Here is a 17,943-nt window from a genome sequence, read left to right on the forward strand (position 1 = left end):
CAAATATTCCTGTTATTCCTTATATACTACTGAACAGAATATCCCTAGCATACCACATAATTGTAACTAGGTTAGATCGCTTAGTAGTGAAAGGTAGTAAAAAAAACATAATAACAATACCTTAACATTTATTATCATTTTATAACTAAACAAAATATTTAAAATACAGCTATTTCTGTTCGTTTTACGGCCGCGAGCCCGTCGTCCCACGTGAGTAGTGTGTTAAAACTGAGGTATAGAGCGACGGCGGACAGCATGTGCCACAGATCGTGAGAATCATAGAACTGCAGCACTAAGCACTCGTGGTTGAGATGGCGAGACTGCGCCGGCATGCTGGACCAGCTGGAACTGCCTGACGTGAAGAAGTAGAGAGCTGGTGCCCAAGCTGCTAAAGCACTCACGAGGAAGCACCACACGTACCACCGAGGGCGCTCGCCGTGCATTATCTTCATCACCAGGTAGAATAACATGTACATAAGGGTGTTGCACAGCAGCAGGTTCAAAAGGTGGGAAGCGAAGTTTGTACTTTGTATCAGTAGTCTGTTGATAAAATAATATAAAAGTACGTTTAATATAACTATTAACCAAAATATAACACCTGCAACTTGTTTCCAGGAAATCAATATCTACGTAAGATGCTTGGCTATTTAGACTTTGCAATAAAAACAAATAAATATTATGAACAAATAAACAAGTCAGGCAAAATGGCTATGTAGTTAAATTATGTGTGGTCGACGTGGGAGCGAGAGGTATACCAGCGAAATCTCTAGAATCTTTAAAAGATTTTCCTGTCTAGACCTGCAGAAGTTCTACACTACAACGTGAAAGCTCCACTAGCTGGCCTCTACCAGGTTTGGCTATGCAGCAAGAAACACGAGCGCTGAAGGTGAGTGTTGACGTACGTCGGCAAGGACCCCTTAAACTTACACCAGGGTCACAAGTCCCGGGAACTGCTCGGAATTTCCCTCTCTGGCACACGGATGGACCCGGCTCCCGCATGGTGAATCCATGTTAAGAAGTTTGTTTCTTTTACATGATATACAGTCGGAACACAGTCCCGTGGCTTGTATCTTGACATTCATTATATTCATTGTAGTGTGATTTTACTCCCACCTATAATAAGTATAATTAGTAAATCACGGGATCTTACCACGTTTTATTTTCATTGAGTTCCCGATATTTCGGCAGTGTTTCAACGGCCATGATCACGGATAAACTGAAGAGCAGCGGCAGCATATTCGTCTACCTTCACACGTCTTAGTTTGTTGCTACTATTGGAACTCGCTCGATATTCATCTCGGCAAACTATACTCACAGTATCTTCACATCTTAATACACTTTGTGATCGCGTTTCATGTTTTTGTTTAATTAAAACACTGCCGCAATATCGGGAACTCAACAAAAATAAAACATGGTAAGATCCCGTGATTTATTAATTATACTTATAAATAATGACTACGTCAAACTTAAAACAGTATATAATAACCTCTAATGTATTGGTATGTGACGAATATAACTAGAGCCAGCACAGATAGTTACCCATATAGCGCGAAAGCCCAATTGACGGCGTTAGCAATGAGCAGCATCACGAGTCGTGCTGTATACAGCGGCCGAATACCCGACTTTGGTACTGAACGCAATTCTCGCGCAGCTATTTGTAGTGTCTTTGTCTCTGTAACATTAAATATATAAAAGTCAATAAACTGGGAGGGAGGAGGAAGAAGCGTTAGTAACATGGGCCCATCATCAAAATTTCGTCGGAAGACGTCCACTGCTGAACAAAAATATCCCCCAAAAATCTCCACGACGATCGATCCTGCGCTGCTCGCATTCAATGCTATCCAACGGTTTTAACCAGATCGTCAGCCAAGGGCCCATTAGCTAGTAATGTACCAGGTCAGGTTAACTATAACGGAGGTCTCACTGGAAACTATTGTGATTAATTCCTAGAGCACCGCGTCAGCGTATAGACTGTATTATTAAATAAATATCTTCTACACGCGACATTTGTCATAATTATAATAAATTAAGATAAAGAGACGAAGATTGAGAAGTAGAAGGTACTACCCTATCTACTTCTCTATCATTAAAGTGTGAAAATAACTATAGATGTCATGGTTTAATTAAATAATTAAAACATTCAGCACTAGGACCGTAATGATATAAGGAAAATAGACTTTAAAAAGATTAAAGTTTAGATAAATGTCAAATAGACTTCAATATATAAAATAAATTAAAAAATAATTTATTCGTTTTGGACATTTTGGCAGAATATGAACATGAAGTTTTTTGAATTAATATAAATATTTTCCTACCGTCCATCTATATACTGAAATCAGTGTATAGATTCAATTGCGAAAAACCAGGATGAAACTCCGCAGATTTTTTTTTAATCGAATATATTTATATTGAGTATATAGATAAAATATATAATATATTTGTATACATAACGATGTACATTGTGTTTAAATAACTGCCGTCATCATTATTATCATCAATCATCATCAAAAAAATTCTTCATCAAGTGGTGTCATAAATCGTTAAATAAAATAAAATTTGCCTCACCCATTCTGAATTGTCCAATGTAGTAAATACGTAGAGATAGCAACAAGAAAGTGAATACATGCACCACCGTGAAGACAGCCCAGAAGAACGGTCCGCCGCCCAGCACTCCACCCACACCTGTGTAATAAATAAATAAATAACCCTGTCAATTGTCCAAGGATATTATTATTACTATTATGTATTATATATAAAGGACAGTGAAAATTAACAATATTTTCAGCAGATCGGCTGCAAGTTTGTTGGCTCTTCCAGATATATCACATAAAAAAATTACACCCTTGCCAGATTCGCGTGCACGACTCGACTTTGTTAATACTAAGTATGCTTGTACGGATGCATGTACTTAGTAAGTAAGCAGTATATATAAGTATTGATTACAATAAGCAGTATACACTCATATGTTGTGCCTATCATTTCCCTAACGAATATCACTCTTATACTATATTCTTTTTCTAGTTTGTCAATAATCAACACTAACAGAAGTAGATACGTACCGAAGGCGATGAAGACAGCTAAAACGCCAAACGTGGAGTGAGCTCGCGCGTTGACATCAGGATGCCGCGCCTGGTAGATCTTCACCATAGCCAAAACCGACATCACGTACATGAACGCTGTGTCTGCAATATACACAAGAAAAGCTGTAATAAGACTGTTATATGCGGAGATTTTCTAAATTTAAAAAAATACACAACAAAGTAAAGTCTGAATTTGTGTGCATGGCTAGAGCAGTTGTGTCAAAGATCCACTGCCCCCTGGCATGTATCAAACAGTTTCACATTGTAATTACATATGGCTTAAGGCTATTTTATATCAATTTTTAGGGAACGTGCAGCCAGGACTAGAGTTGCTAGAAAAATTTCAGCCTATAAGGAGCAAACGCTTAAATGGGCAAAAAATACGAGAATTTAGTTTTTTACCGGGGACAAATTATGAAAAGACTAATTGTCTAGCGTAGATATTTCGATTTAATAATAAAAAACGCAGCATCATTCGAATACGGGACAGAGTCAGTCCCGTCGGGATATTTTAAAATAATCTTAAAATACGGGACATCCCGGGAAATACGGGACGTCGGGCAACGCTATCCACGACACTTAGCACTGTGCTACCTAAGGTATGTTACAGAAATCATGTTATATTATCTTCATTACTTCACTACTATTAATACTAATGTATATTTACAATACAAATAAAGTAATGATTTTAAAATACTAAAAAAGAACAAAAATAATGTATATGACAGAGAAAACATACCTAAACATTTATTACGTTACTTGCTATGATATTTTCGTCTCAGTTTATCAGTTATTTTTACATAATTTGAAAGCAGAGTTTACTGGAGAATAAATCTATATAATTAAAGTCACTATTAGAGCTGTTAGATATTCGATTAAGTGGTATGCTTTAACCAGAAATTGTGCGACATTTAGTAGATGAAAACAATTGATGTTTATTTGTTGCTCGATTAGTCGTGCGAACTGAAATTCGATAATAAATTAAATGTTATAATAATTCAGTACATTTTTTTATCTGAATGTATTCTAAATATAATATATGGCCTGCAAAATTGTATTCTCACCTCTGTGCTAGACCAATATGTGGCGAATTTACTGTCATTGCGCGGCAAAACCATTGCTATTTACCACGGAACAAGAAAAATAATAGTATTGTTATTTGGGACCGAATCTCTGCTTGGAGTATTTTCTTTAAGTTATATCCGTATTGTCCATAGACTGAAGGTTTTCAAAAAGGATTTTAATTTCGAAAAGCTGTCAGTTTCAAATTACAAACAGACACTTTAGTTTTATTTATTTGAATAAATATTAATCCATACCGAACTGGAAGTTGAGGCGGTTGGGGCAGACGTGGTAAGTTGCGGAAAGCAATGCCACCACCATCAAGGAGACACCGAGCGACGCCAGCAGGCCATAGTGCGCCGGGATACCGTACTCCTGCCGAACACATTCCACATAATATATAATGTCTTGGATAATTCACACAGCGCTATCTCGTCCCAAGCCAAGCAGAGCTTGTGTTACGAGTACTAGACAACTTCGGTCGGAAGAGTCCGGCCTAGAGGCGTACCCAATTCCGCCGCAACCCCGCCGGGTAGGTGATTGTTAGTAACGTGGATTGATGATCTTTATTGCTAGAAATGTACCCTGTCAGGTTGACCTCCACGCGGTTCCGCCTGGAAACCATCGTGATAAATTCTTGGTAAATTTTGTCTAAATAACCTAACCTCAACTCATCGTAACATTCTCCACTGGTGCCCCACATGCGTATACCGTTAGCGCAGGCGAGTGCACTAGTCCAATATCATTCTTTAAACAACAAACTGTACCCTACCTCTATCCCACCCTGTTTATGTCGTGTATTGTGAGACATTTATAGTAAATTGGGTCTAGGTATAAGACACGTAATGATACCCGACGAAGTTCGGTGTATGTATACCTTTTTATTTTGAGTCTCAGTGGATAATTGATAACTGAAGATCACGCATTGTTCGTAACTACATAATTTGTGAAAAAAAATGACATCATAAATTTAGTAAAGCATTTACATTTGAAGAGAAAAGTCCAATAATATCCAGCTAGGAAATGGAGAACAAGTATAGTTGGACGCTGCTTACCTCGTCTCTTGGCAATTGTTTCCTGCGCTGCTTACGCCGGTACAGTTGCAGTATGAAAAGAGCGCCGAGCAGCAAGTACCCGATGTTGGAGAACACGTGGTTGAAGTCGTTCAGATCGCCGGCTGGGTGCGCGCACAGGAAATTATAGTAGCACACGTCCAACATGCCCGACTGGTTCATGAACTGACAACAAGTGATCGACATATTTTTCAAGGGTATAATAGGTTTCTAAAGGGTCGGGAAATTTTTTGGTTGTATCTCACTTATGGAAAGTTTACAATCTATCCTGAGGAGATAAAAACCATCGCTTCTGAGAATATCCTTCAATTCTTGTCAAGCAGGTTCCAAATCAAGCAGGGTGTCAATTTATAGTTGTTAATATTTTTAGGGTTCCAACAAACCAGCACGGTAAAACAGAATCTTTATCTATAATACAACGTCAATCCATTAAGACAAATTTAGTAGGGCATATCTATGGCATATCTTATAAAAAAAAAGAAAGTTAACTATGAAGAATAGTTGCTCCGTTGCCTATAATTATATATAGTTTCAAATATAGTATACTAGCTGTGCCCGCGGTTTCACTCGCGTGAAATTTATAGCCTGTGTTATTCTGATGTATAAGCTATATTATTGTAATTTTCATCAAAATTCTTTCAGTAGTTATTGCGTGAAAGAGTAACAAACATTCATCCTCACAAACTTTCGCGTTTAATATTAATAAGATATGTATATGTAGTTTCAAGGGGAAAGACATAGTAATGTCTTCCTCTCTCTCCGAAATCTTCGCGGTTAATTACAGACTCCACATGAATCTCTTAACATTCTCCACTCGTGCTGCCAGCGTACTCTTTTATTAGAGGACCATTCCATTCTCATCCCATTAAAATAATACTGACCATCTGGTATGCGAAGACGAATTGTACGACGGGTAGCGCGTAGAAGATGGCGACGATGATGAGCGTCTGCAGGTAGCGGTCGGAGCGCGCCTCAAGTACGCGCGCCCTTCTACGGGACAGCGCCGCCAGCCGGAGCTGCGACGGCAACCCGAACGGCGTGCTGCCGTCGCCAGCATCGACAGCCCCACCCTGCATGTGCGTAATAGCTGCTTTTATTCGTACACTCTTTCACCGGCGAACAGGTTTTCACACAGGAAATAATGTGTATGTAAATGTAGACAAAGAGAACGAGAAAGAACGCGCGTACCATCAGCTCGGGGTTTCCACCGCGTTCAATTTTGCGTTTTAGCGCCTTCTTTTTTGTAAAGATGGTTACATCTTTACAAAATAGCGAACATCAAACGGAGCAAAAACATAATTATAGAGTTTTGATAATTGAGAAATTTTAAACGTGTCTCTGAAAATTAAAATAATATACGTATATGTAGTGCAGACAATTGAAGTTATAAATGAAAAAAAAAGTGTCATTTGAAATTTATATAAACGAGCAAAACTAAAAAAAATAGATTTTAATAGTGTATTCTAACCTGTTCATTGTTCGGTTGTCGATCATTTTCTAGGCTCACACCATTGTCAGTTTCTGGGGGCGCGGAGAAGGTTACTGCGGCTCCGGGCGTCACCGGGTATCCTGGGGACACGGGGGACCTGGGCTCCGCAGGTGAGGCTGGACTAGCAGGACTTGCGAGGTGCGCAGGAGTGGCAGACACGGTGGTAGTCCCCGTTGGCAGTTCCTCATCTGAATGACTGTCATCGCTACTGTCGAATGTTGCATCTGGAATAAGAAGTATTGTGTAATCAATATACCTACTTTCACCCTTCGATATCCCATCGAATTCAAAAGGAGATCGAAATTACGACGCCCTGAGCTGAGATTTGAATCCCTAGTAGTGCCCTCAGACTACAGTTATATCGATCAGTGGGTGGTTACGGCGATGCAGCGACTCCATAACCTGATAATGAGGTTATCGGTCGCAGTAGAGTCAAGTTACAGAGTGAGCTTCAAGGCGTTCGTGTTTCCCAGATCCCCACCAACATGACTACTGGTCGAAGGGGGTGGAGTTTCGGTGCTACCGTGGCAGTTTACCGTCGTCAGCGCCGTGACCACAGAGACAAATTTATATTAGTATAATATTAATTCATATGTATGTTAGCATATAGGGTATTTATAGTATGAGCCATTTTTGCCTGAAATAAATAAATAAGTCCTTCCGCGGGTTTGGAGTGCCATTTGCACTATCCTATGAAGCTGTCGTCCGGTGATGCTATTATGGTTAGCTGCGGCCAACAGCATTAGAGTAGTCCTACTTTCACGAATACCACCCCAAATGGGGTAGACAGAGGTATTGACAACTATCGACGTCATACTGCGGGCAACACTTACTTCTCGCTCGGCCTTTTTTGGACGATAGATGTAAATGTTGCCCATTAACATGTGGTACCCACACATATTTTTGAGACGAGCCTACGTTACTCGCGTTAATTTTGGACTGTTATCATTGTTTCCATGATCTGAACAGCAGCTAGAAATATAAACTGATAAACAATTATTTAAGTAAGTAAGTCGAGTAAGCTACTGAAATGCGACACAACTTTATTAACAATATCTCGGAAACTTTACCAGATCCGCGTCGGGCACGTCGGTGTGCTGGCGTTTCTGCATCAGAATATATCCCGTCTCCTTGAGATTCGCCGTTCTCAGTACCTGTAATAAGTTACGTAAATCTATAATTATATTATAAAGAGGTAAACTTTGTGAGATTGTAGAGGATAATTTCTGGATCTACTGAACCGATTTTAAAAATTCTTGTACCAATAGAAAGCCACGTTCTTTGCGTCATAACATCACGCTAGAATCAATAGTAGTGGAGTTGTAAGTATATATAAAGTTAAGCAATGGTGAGAATATTTGTTTTTTTATCTCTTAGTTATGACCAGACTAGGAATACAAATTATTAAGTGTATTCCTAGTCTGGTCATAACTAAGTGTACCTATATATCTAATTGAGTTACGCACTTAATGTGGAATGACGTTTAAAAGCAAAATAAAACCGCTACGTCTACGTATCATTTCTGAAACTTGACTCTACAGATAATAAATCTCCTTACATCAATACAAAATCCCTTTACTACTAAACCTCTAGATATATATACTCACTCTTATTGACGAGCACGGCTTTTGGGCGCACGTACTTGGCGAAGGCAGGCCAGCGCTGCAGCAGTACAAACACCCCGAACGCGATGTAGAATCCGAAGAATACCACAAACGAGACCACAGATGCGATTATATACTGCGTTCGCGACAACGACGGCTGGAAAATAAGTTGGTTTTAGTACATATAGTATGTATATATATTTATACATATACTATACTGGATAAGCTAGTGGAAGCACGACTTAGATGATATGGCCATGTCATGAGGAGACCGGAAGACCACTTGACGAGAAAAGTTCTCGACCTCAATTCAGGACCGAAATAGCGTGAACGGCCCCGAATAACATGGATGTCAGTAATTAGTAAGGACCTTAAGGACAACGGAAACGTAGAGCCGGCATCATTCCAAAATAGACACCACTGGAGAAGGCAGATTAGGAGAGCCGACCCCTAATGAAAATGGGATAAGGCCGGAAGAAAAAGAAGTATGTATATATATTTATTTATTATTAGAAATTCAACAGCTTACAATCCACTACATAAAATCAATAGTTACTTTTCTAGAGAAAAGCAAATAACAGGTTTTCAGAGATTTAACAAAAGAAAAAGGAAAGGCAAACAGAAGCTTGTATGTACATATATCAAGTATATATTTATATATGCCAGAAAGGCACGGGATTTTTTTTAATTAGGGTTTTGGGCTTAGTTCAGGCTCTAAGACCTATAGCACTGTGACCTACATAGATCTATTGTGCTCGCCCTTTTCAAATTTCGCTACCTAGACCCGTTAGGGACAAGAATTGAAGGATATTCTTAGGAGCGATAGTTGTATCTCCTCAGAATAGAGTGTATACTTACCAATAGAGATATTTAGTTTATGAATGAGTGGGCTTACTGCCACATAAGATGTATAGAGGCGTTTCTTCTTCAGCTATGGAAAATCTGTAGATTGTTGTTGAGTTCAGACCTAAGTATGTCATGTGTATATTCAATTTGCATTATACACTGGGGGTCTTAGGCATGTGACAGTAAAATAATAGTATGTAATAGTAAAAGTAAGGCTATATGTATATAGATAGATTGTTGGTTTTCTCACGAGACTACAGCATGGGATTTTTCAAGAAGGGTATATTAAGGTTTCTTAAGGGTCGGCAACGCGCACGTGACATCCCTGGTGTTTCAGGCGTCCATAGGCTAAGGTAACCATTTACCATCAGATGGCCCATATGCTTGTTTGCCAACATAGTAGTATAAAAAAAATCAACAGTAGGTAATTAACATACCCTGAGGGCAATGGTGAGTTGTTTCTCTCGCGAGGGCGTAATACGGCCTTGGTTTTCACTACCGCCAATTGCCACCTGCCATAGCCAATCGTCTAAAGCTGGCTCGTCTCCCGTGCATTCTTTGTCGTTGTCTAGAATTATTACTATCGCATAGAAACCTAGTGGGTATTTGCTGCGCTAGAATGAAGGGAAATATTGTACGGTTTAGGTACATTTGTGTTGTTAAAACACTTTTTAAACAAATAGATCAATACGGCAAAAAATTAATTATTTATCTATAGGTACAGATAATAAAAATTTATAAGCACCTAGGCACAGCACGGCGAGTCACTTATATCTAAATACTATTTATATCATTTTAAATTGTATTTATATAATATTTATTGTCTTTTGCCGCGACAGTCAGCTGTCACTGTAAATGAGTGTCGGCCATGTTGCCAACTGTAAACGATCATAAATGTTTTTTGTAATTGTTATGTGTCTACAAGTAAGCGTGTATCATACATATATATAGGCGTGTGTATGTGTGCATATATGTGTATCCCAATGTTTAGTTGTTGTTATATTAATATGTGAATATAATGGTTGTCAATAAATGTTTTTCTTTTTTTCTTTCTTGCTATCGATATTATTAAGGAAATAGATTTATTCATACCGAAATCTGCACAGCGCCGGAACGTTGCATGGTCATTCTCAGCGTGGAATCTACTAAGTCGGTTACCATTTCATATATCGGACACTGAAACATAATATGTTTTATATGCACCACTTCATAATTTACAGCTGACGGGGTGAAGATATACGAGTACATAGATATCACGAGAAAAACATTGGCCATTCTCGCTATCTATGTCAAAAAAGGAGACGATGCTTTCACGTTAAATTTCACGTTGAAACAGATAATTTCTAATTTATGACATCTGTGTGTATGTATTATATTATTAGTAGATAAAATAAATTAATATAATGCTCCATTTTCGTTACCAGAGCTTAAGGGAATACTTAAAAAGTTAAAGATTCTGCACCTGGAGAAGATGGAATCCCTTCTTTATCACACTTAGATAGTAAATCTCTCTCCTATTTCTTAGATATCATTAACTCAATTATGATATTTGGTAATATTCCTCCTTTACGGAAGACTCAAAATATAATCCCCATTCTAAAACCTGACAAAACCCCATCTGACATAGCTTCCTACCGTCCTTTATCTTCAGTTCTGCTTAAACTGTCAGAACATCTGATCAAAAACCGTCTGGAATGGTATATTGAAAGTAACCACTATTTATCAGATAGTCAATATGGCTTTAAAAGAGGGAAATGTACTCTTGATATGTAAGTTGTTTATAACCATATTCGTTTAGTCTTTTCTAGAAACGACTCTGTACTTGCAACCTTTTTAGACATAGAATCTGCTTATGATAATGTTTCTCTGCCAATACTTAAGCAGAAACTTGATACATTACATATTCCAATTAGACTGTAAATTTTTATAATTAATACTCTTACTGAAAGAACTATCATTATAAACTCTGATGACTCTGGAACCTCATCTAGAGTAGTATGGAAAGGACTCCCACAAGGTTCAGTTCTAAGCCTCTTATTATACAACCTATACACTTAAGATTTAGAAAAGGCAGTATTATGTAATATGAATAATAATGTTTTTAATTTACAATATGCAGACGATCTGCTTTTTTATGCCACAGAAAAATCTGTACAAAAATGCTGTTGCATTTGACATCTGCATTAAAATATCTAAAGTTTTGGTTTGATCAGAATGTATTGCAGTTGTCGCTTAACAAAAGCAATGCCGTTTTGTTCTCCAGAATGCGTATGCCTCCTCCTATATCTATATATTATAATAATTGTCTTTTACCTGTAAAAAGTCAATTATTATATTTGTATTACAACCCTTCAGTTTGAGTGACCCGTCCCCTCTGCACATGGAGGACCGAGCACTTGTCTATTCCGAGTGCCATCCTAACAGAGCTGCTATAATCGTTTACAATATTTAACAGCTCCGTCAGGCGTACGACGCTCGGAGCTAGTAGTTTTAAGTCATCCATGTACAGGAGGTGAGACACTCGTGTACCTCCTCTTCGATACTGAAATCCAGTCCCCAAATTTTCCAGTTCAAAGTGGACTCAAACAATCGCCCTGGAATATTCCCTTCTTATTCTCAATCCGGTCAGCGATATCCGTCAATCGCTCGCCCTGGATAGACAGGATCGTCATCCATTGCCCCATGCATGTCTCCAGGAACATCCGAACCGTACCATCGATCTTGTACAGCTCGAGTATCCTCCGAAGCCATGAGTGGGGCACGGAATCGAACGCCTTTTTATAGTCAATCCAAGCGGCGGAGAAATTCCGACGGTTCCGCTTAACCACTTGGCCAGCGACAGCATCAATGAGGAGAAGCTCCTTCGATCCCGCGGATCCGTTACTGCTACTACTACGCTACCGCCCCTGCATCCGTTCTGAGCGCTAGATAGGATCTTGTTTTCGTACACATGACGAGAGATCTTAGCGCTCAGAACGGATGTTAACGTCTTATATATTGTCGTAAGACAAGTTATGGGGCGATATTAGATGGATCCGCGGTATCGTCCGTCTTAGGAGCTAAATGAGTGATCCCGGTTGTAAGGAATTTCGGGAGCGCCCTGTTTTCGAGAGCACTCTGGAATTGCACGGTTAAGGTCGCATGGCTGGCCAAGAACGCCTTTAACCAGATATTGGAATAAAAAAAGAAAAATGCACTGAATCGGCCTTTATTAATAGAATAAATGATGTTTATAACGTTTTTTTATTCTTTATTGTACAATAAAATGTACAAAAAGCGAACTTAACCTTCTAACCTTTAGGTAGAAATAGAAACCTCAGTGATGGCTAAAAACTATGACAATGATAATAGTATATTATGTACTTAACTAAACAATATCTATTTTATTGTTATTTTTATTTATTAAACAATAAAAAAACTAAACTACAATTCATTTTTATTGGTTTTTTGGCGTAGAAACAATTTAAAATGTTTTCTGGGTGCTTTCATGTTATTATGTTATATTCATTATTTAAATTATTAACCGGGTCTTAACACGAATAATTTTATGGCAAATAAAGGTATTTACCTCTCTCGACGTTTCGACTAGGTTGCACTAGCCGTGCTCACGAGCTGACTGGAGTAACAGCGATGTCAATGTAGATAGGTGACAGCAGTTTTTTCTTCATCTACCATCACTAGATTGTACTACAATCTAGTGATGGTAGATGACGTGACCACGGCTAGTGCAACCTAGTCGAAACGACGAGAGAGGTAAATACCTTTATTTGTCATAAAATTATTCCTGTTAAGACCCGGTTAATAATTTAAAAAATGTATATTAAACACGAAAGTTTAAAATTAACTATTATGTTATATTTACAAAAAAAATATCTATGTATTTATTAATTATTTATCAGTTATCTAGTACCCATAACACAAGGACTAAATGACGCTTTGTGAATTGTCTAAAATAAAAAAAAATATTAAAAGTAAAATTAGTGCTCGTACCGAATAATTCTGTATCGCAATGAACGCGCACACGTCGTCTTCAGATTCAAGATGCAGCCGTACGCTCTTTTGATCCTCCAGGAAACGGAAGTGGTTCACCCATGGCGATGTCTGCAAATTAACCATAACCTACGTTAGGATATAATGTGATAATGTGAAACTAGCTGACCCGCGCAATTTCGTTTAAATCACACTTGACATTTGTTATTATATTTCGCTCAATTTAAATAGTAAGTATCTCTTTAAACTACAATTTAAGGCTACAGCCTATGTATATTCTGATAAATCACAGTCTTATGACAGTTATGACACTGTTAATTACTATAAACATGTGGACTAGAAGTCCACAAGAGCTAATCAAAGTTATATTTTTTTTTTTTAATAAATACTACTTAAATTTAAGTTTTAATTTAAACAAGTTTTTTGTTTCCTTAATTCGAGACAATAGATATTTCACAGCCTCGGTGGCCTATTTCCCACACACCGCTTTACTCCCGATGGTCGCGGGTTTGATTCCTCACACAGTACATGATTTGTGTTCATTTTTATGTGTTGTAACGGTCTGAATGTTTACTATGTATATTATTTATCTATTTACAAAAAAATGTAGCTATGCAATCGTAACAGTTGTCTAGTACCCACAACACAAGCTCTGCTTAACTTGGGATTAGATGGCGCTGTGTGAATTTGTACTGAGATATTATTTTTGTATTATATTAAATAGTGTACTAAACGCAAAATACAAAAATAAAATAGAATAGCTACGAGTATAAATCATCAGAATGGAGGAACAGGGATTGTTAGTAATGTGGATTAATGATCCTATTGCTAGCAATAAGTCAGGTTGCTCTACACGCGAAACCATCTTGATAAGTTCTTGGTGAATTTGTCACGATGGGCTAACTAATCTGACCTGCTGACATGCTCATCTTATCATCCTTCATTGGTGTCCCGCAAGCGTAAGCTGTCAGCGCAGGTGTGTGACCGATGATTTTTTTTTACGTGTGCATCATTCCATTGTCACACGTAAAAAAATCATCAGTCACTCATCGCTTCAGTCAAGGCCCTCGTATCACTTGTCAAATATAAAGTATCAAGTTTGCCTATATTTCTAAAAAAATCACTAGTGTCTGTTTTACCTCCATCTCACTCTGGAGCGTGTGGCGCTGCAGTCTTACAGAAAACCAACGTACAGTCTAACCGCGGATTCCGCTTTCGAATTTTCTACTGAACATATACATACCAAAGAAGCGGTGATCGCTACGGGCGTGTCGAACGGTAGCACCCAGTCGCGTATGATTCGCGCGCGCAACCGCACAGTCACAGGCGCCGCGCACGCAGACACCATGTGCAGGGCGAACTCACCACGTGCTTCCCTCTCGCCACCTACCAATCACACACATTACATTTACATTAGGCAAATAAAACATGACCGTACAACCATAACAAGTCTAAAGGTATGTACAAAACACACAAATATAAAGAGAGATATGCGGCGACAGTGCCTCAAAACGCGATAAAGTACTTGCCTTGATGTTAAGACTATTTATTAATAATAATATATATGCTATGCCTGAAGCGCACCTGCATGAAATTTATAGCCTATGTGTTTGTCTGATGTAAAAGATGAGTAAACATCCATCCATACTCACAAACTTTCGCGTTTATAATATTAATAAGACTGTAAAGATAATATAAAACATAACATCATGGAATGTTGTATCGCTATTTTTACTAATATTATTAACATTTATCTGTAGAAATAGAAATAATCTTTATTCAAATAAACTTATAACCACTTTAAATTCTATATTCTAAAGTTTTATTCAATATATAAAATAATATATAATCTTTCAATACCTAAAATTAATTACATAAAATACCCATTAAGTCAAGGTAACTGATATTATACTTCAAAATACTCATAATAAAATGTGAAATAATGTTATATGTATAATATATAGGAGAAAATAAGTTTACACACAAATATTAGAAAATATCATATATCATAGTCCATATATATAAAATAAGCATACACACACATAGAAAGGAACAAGACAAATAGCAAGAAAGACGCAGTAGACGCCTACCAAATCTTTAATGATTTTACGGGTCGTGCACGCTGTTACATTGACTTGCTTATAGCAGGAAATAGAAAAGAAAGAATTTTATTTCCTACCACAATATGTGGTGTTCCCTTGTGCACTGTCATCTGGACACAATGTACGCTCGAACTCATACTGGAGCTGGTCACCGGTGTGGTAAGGTAGCTGCCATGTGCCCGCACCTAGAATATATAGGTCAGTGAATTGTGGGCAGATTGTCCAATGGTTCACTGAATTATAAATCTTGTGACGGTCGGAAAATTTATATACCTAATAATTGTCTCACAAACATTGAACACATTTATAAAATTTCCTTTATTTCTGTAGCTACGTATAATAAGATATTTTTATTTTTTTTTTCTTTACATATAATAAACTAATATAACATATGGGCTAAAGAAAGTTTGAAGAACTCCCGGAAGGGGCAATTTTATGAATGCCTTTTACAATTTTATTAAATCTTCAATAAATAACGTCTAATACATATATGCTTTATTTAAGTATTGATATTATTTGATAACCATCATTCATATGTACCTACGTTAGTCTATAAGGTGTTTATTTAATTTTAGTTTAATTCTGGCTACCATGAGTAGACTGAATTAAATAAATAAATTAAAATAAAATTATGGCGTTATGTATACGCGACTAAGTCGCGACTACCACTATTTTATAACTATATATAATAAGAAAAATTACCAGCTATCTGTCTGTATGTGACAAGCAACGGTCGCGAAGTGTCTCCGCTGTCAGCACTGACCCAAACACGGCTCGGCCATTTGCCGTCTTCCGCATTCTATTTAGAAAATATATGTTAAAAATCAGTTAATTTTTTTTAAGGGATGATAATGTAATGATGCACTCGCCTGAGATAACGGTATACGCCGACGGGACACCAGGATGATAAGATGAGGTCAGGTCAATTACCCCATCGTGGCAAATAACCAGGAATTTAACATGATGCCTTCCAGAAGGAAACGCTTGAAGGTCTGACATGGTACATTGCTAGTAATGGGGTTATTAATCCACAGTACCAACAATCCCTTTTCCCCCAAACCATAACTGGTTTAACAAGCGCTAACCATAGATTAGTTAGCGCTTGAGTCTATGTTCATAAATATAAAAAAAACAAACCGGTGCAATTGAAGTCACCTTCTTATTTTACATTACTTCTGTACAATATTAGGGATTAGAGTTATAATAATTTTCACTTAGTTTCCTTAAATTATAATAATAACCAAATGCCATTGCAATCCATTCAACAATTTTATTTGACTGACATACACAACAAACACTCGATTTTTTTATCAATTAAATAAAGAAAGGCAAATAAACTTACGGCCCTAATACATACACAAATAATTTTATAAGTCTAGTGCTCTTTTGAACATAATGAAAAAATAAATAAACGCATTTCAATGCCGGTTAGTTCATTAAATATTTAATTAATATCTACATCGCTAGTGTATAATTCAAGTGTGTGATAAGATGCGATAGTAGCTGCAGCCTATTCCAATGCCGATTGATCGGCATTGGTTTTAAGAGAAGACATGAATGAGTAAACTAAATTATATCACAAAATTTTTTTACAAATAAATAAATAAACAAAAAAAATATTGCAAAAACTTACAGGTACAAATTCAAAGACATATTCAGTGTTGTATTGGACGATGTACGTGTATTGCACCTCGAACTCTAATCTGAAATTAATACGGTAACAAAATTTTTAATACTTTTATATACTTAATTTATTTGATTGTGCTGTATATATATGTATAAAGTTGGTACGTACAACCAGGAGAAGTCTGTTGTTAGTCTGTCTCCATTACTTTACCGATTGTTAATGATTGCCATGAAAAGGCGATTTCATAGATAAAAAATTGTAAAATATGTAGGTTTTCTATGAGAAGTACCCAGTTTATAACAAAAACTAGTTATAAACTTTAAAATATATCTAGGTATTTTTATAATACAAGTGTAACTCTGTCAAGTAATCGCCTGTTGGTAACTCTGAAGTATGATAGCGACCACCACTCCTCAAGTAAATTTGAACAAGATTCGTTTTCAAAGTTTATTTGAATAAAGATTATTTCTATTTCTATGTACTAAAGCTCCTACCCATTAATTTCACTGCTCTCCAACTCACCTTCTTATTGCCAGATTGAACACCATAAAAGTAAGCAAAAATAGGTGAGACAAACGTACCCGTATACCTAAGATAACTTTAGTGTTAGTATATCATAATATATTTGTTAATTGAAAGAACTCACCTTTCTCGAATCACGGTAACATTTTCCACTGAGCATACACCGCCCACTGCTATCAAAATTAGCCACACACAAATTATAAACATATTTATACGATTTCATAAAACATTTTAAACATATTTTCCTTATGGCCAGACCTTCAAATGTTTGGTGACTAACGTTTAACTTTATTTGCACTTATCCAAAAATGATGAATACGAAGGCGGGGGAGCGATATGGTGTTATCGCGGTAATCTATGCCGGCCAATAGGTAAAATATATCAGTAACAGATAATATACTTGGCATCGTTAATATCAGTAGAGTCTCAGACAATTAAAAAACATTTCCAATAGTATCAATAAAGATTTATACCGCGAAAGTGCCGTAATATTACAGTACAGTACATTTTCAGATATTTCAATGGTCTTGCTACCGCCATAGTCAAGA

The 17,943-nt window shown here is 37.1% G+C and overlaps 1 protein-coding gene across 1 annotated transcript; it reads right to left on the reverse strand.

Moving 5' to 3' along the window:
* Positions 1-127: 127 nt before the first annotated feature.
* Positions 128-17,602, reverse strand: LOC131844694 (SID1 transmembrane family member 1-like). Its single transcript, XM_059193635.1, has 18 exons — positions 17,520-17,602; positions 16,880-16,949; positions 15,949-16,045; positions 15,324-15,431; positions 14,388-14,530; positions 13,145-13,255; positions 10,247-10,330; positions 9,592-9,768; positions 8,312-8,465; positions 7,775-7,858; positions 6,684-6,928; positions 6,097-6,285; positions 5,198-5,380; positions 4,400-4,517; positions 3,060-3,182; positions 2,566-2,682; positions 1,540-1,672; positions 128-540 (listed from the first exon to the last, which is right to left on the reverse strand). The coding sequence occupies exons 1-18, from the start codon at positions 17,600-17,602 to the stop codon at positions 159-161; spliced, it is 2,601 nt and encodes an 866-aa protein (XP_059049618.1). The 3' UTR covers positions 128-158.
* Positions 17,603-17,943: the final 341 nt, after the last annotated feature.

The sequence above is a fragment of the Achroia grisella genome, unplaced genomic scaffold, assembly GCF_030625045.1.
Source record: "Achroia grisella isolate CSIRO2021 unplaced genomic scaffold, CSIRO_AGI_Agris_v1 utg4116, whole genome shotgun sequence".
Taxonomy (NCBI): Eukaryota; Metazoa; Arthropoda; class Insecta; order Lepidoptera; family Pyralidae; genus Achroia; species Achroia grisella.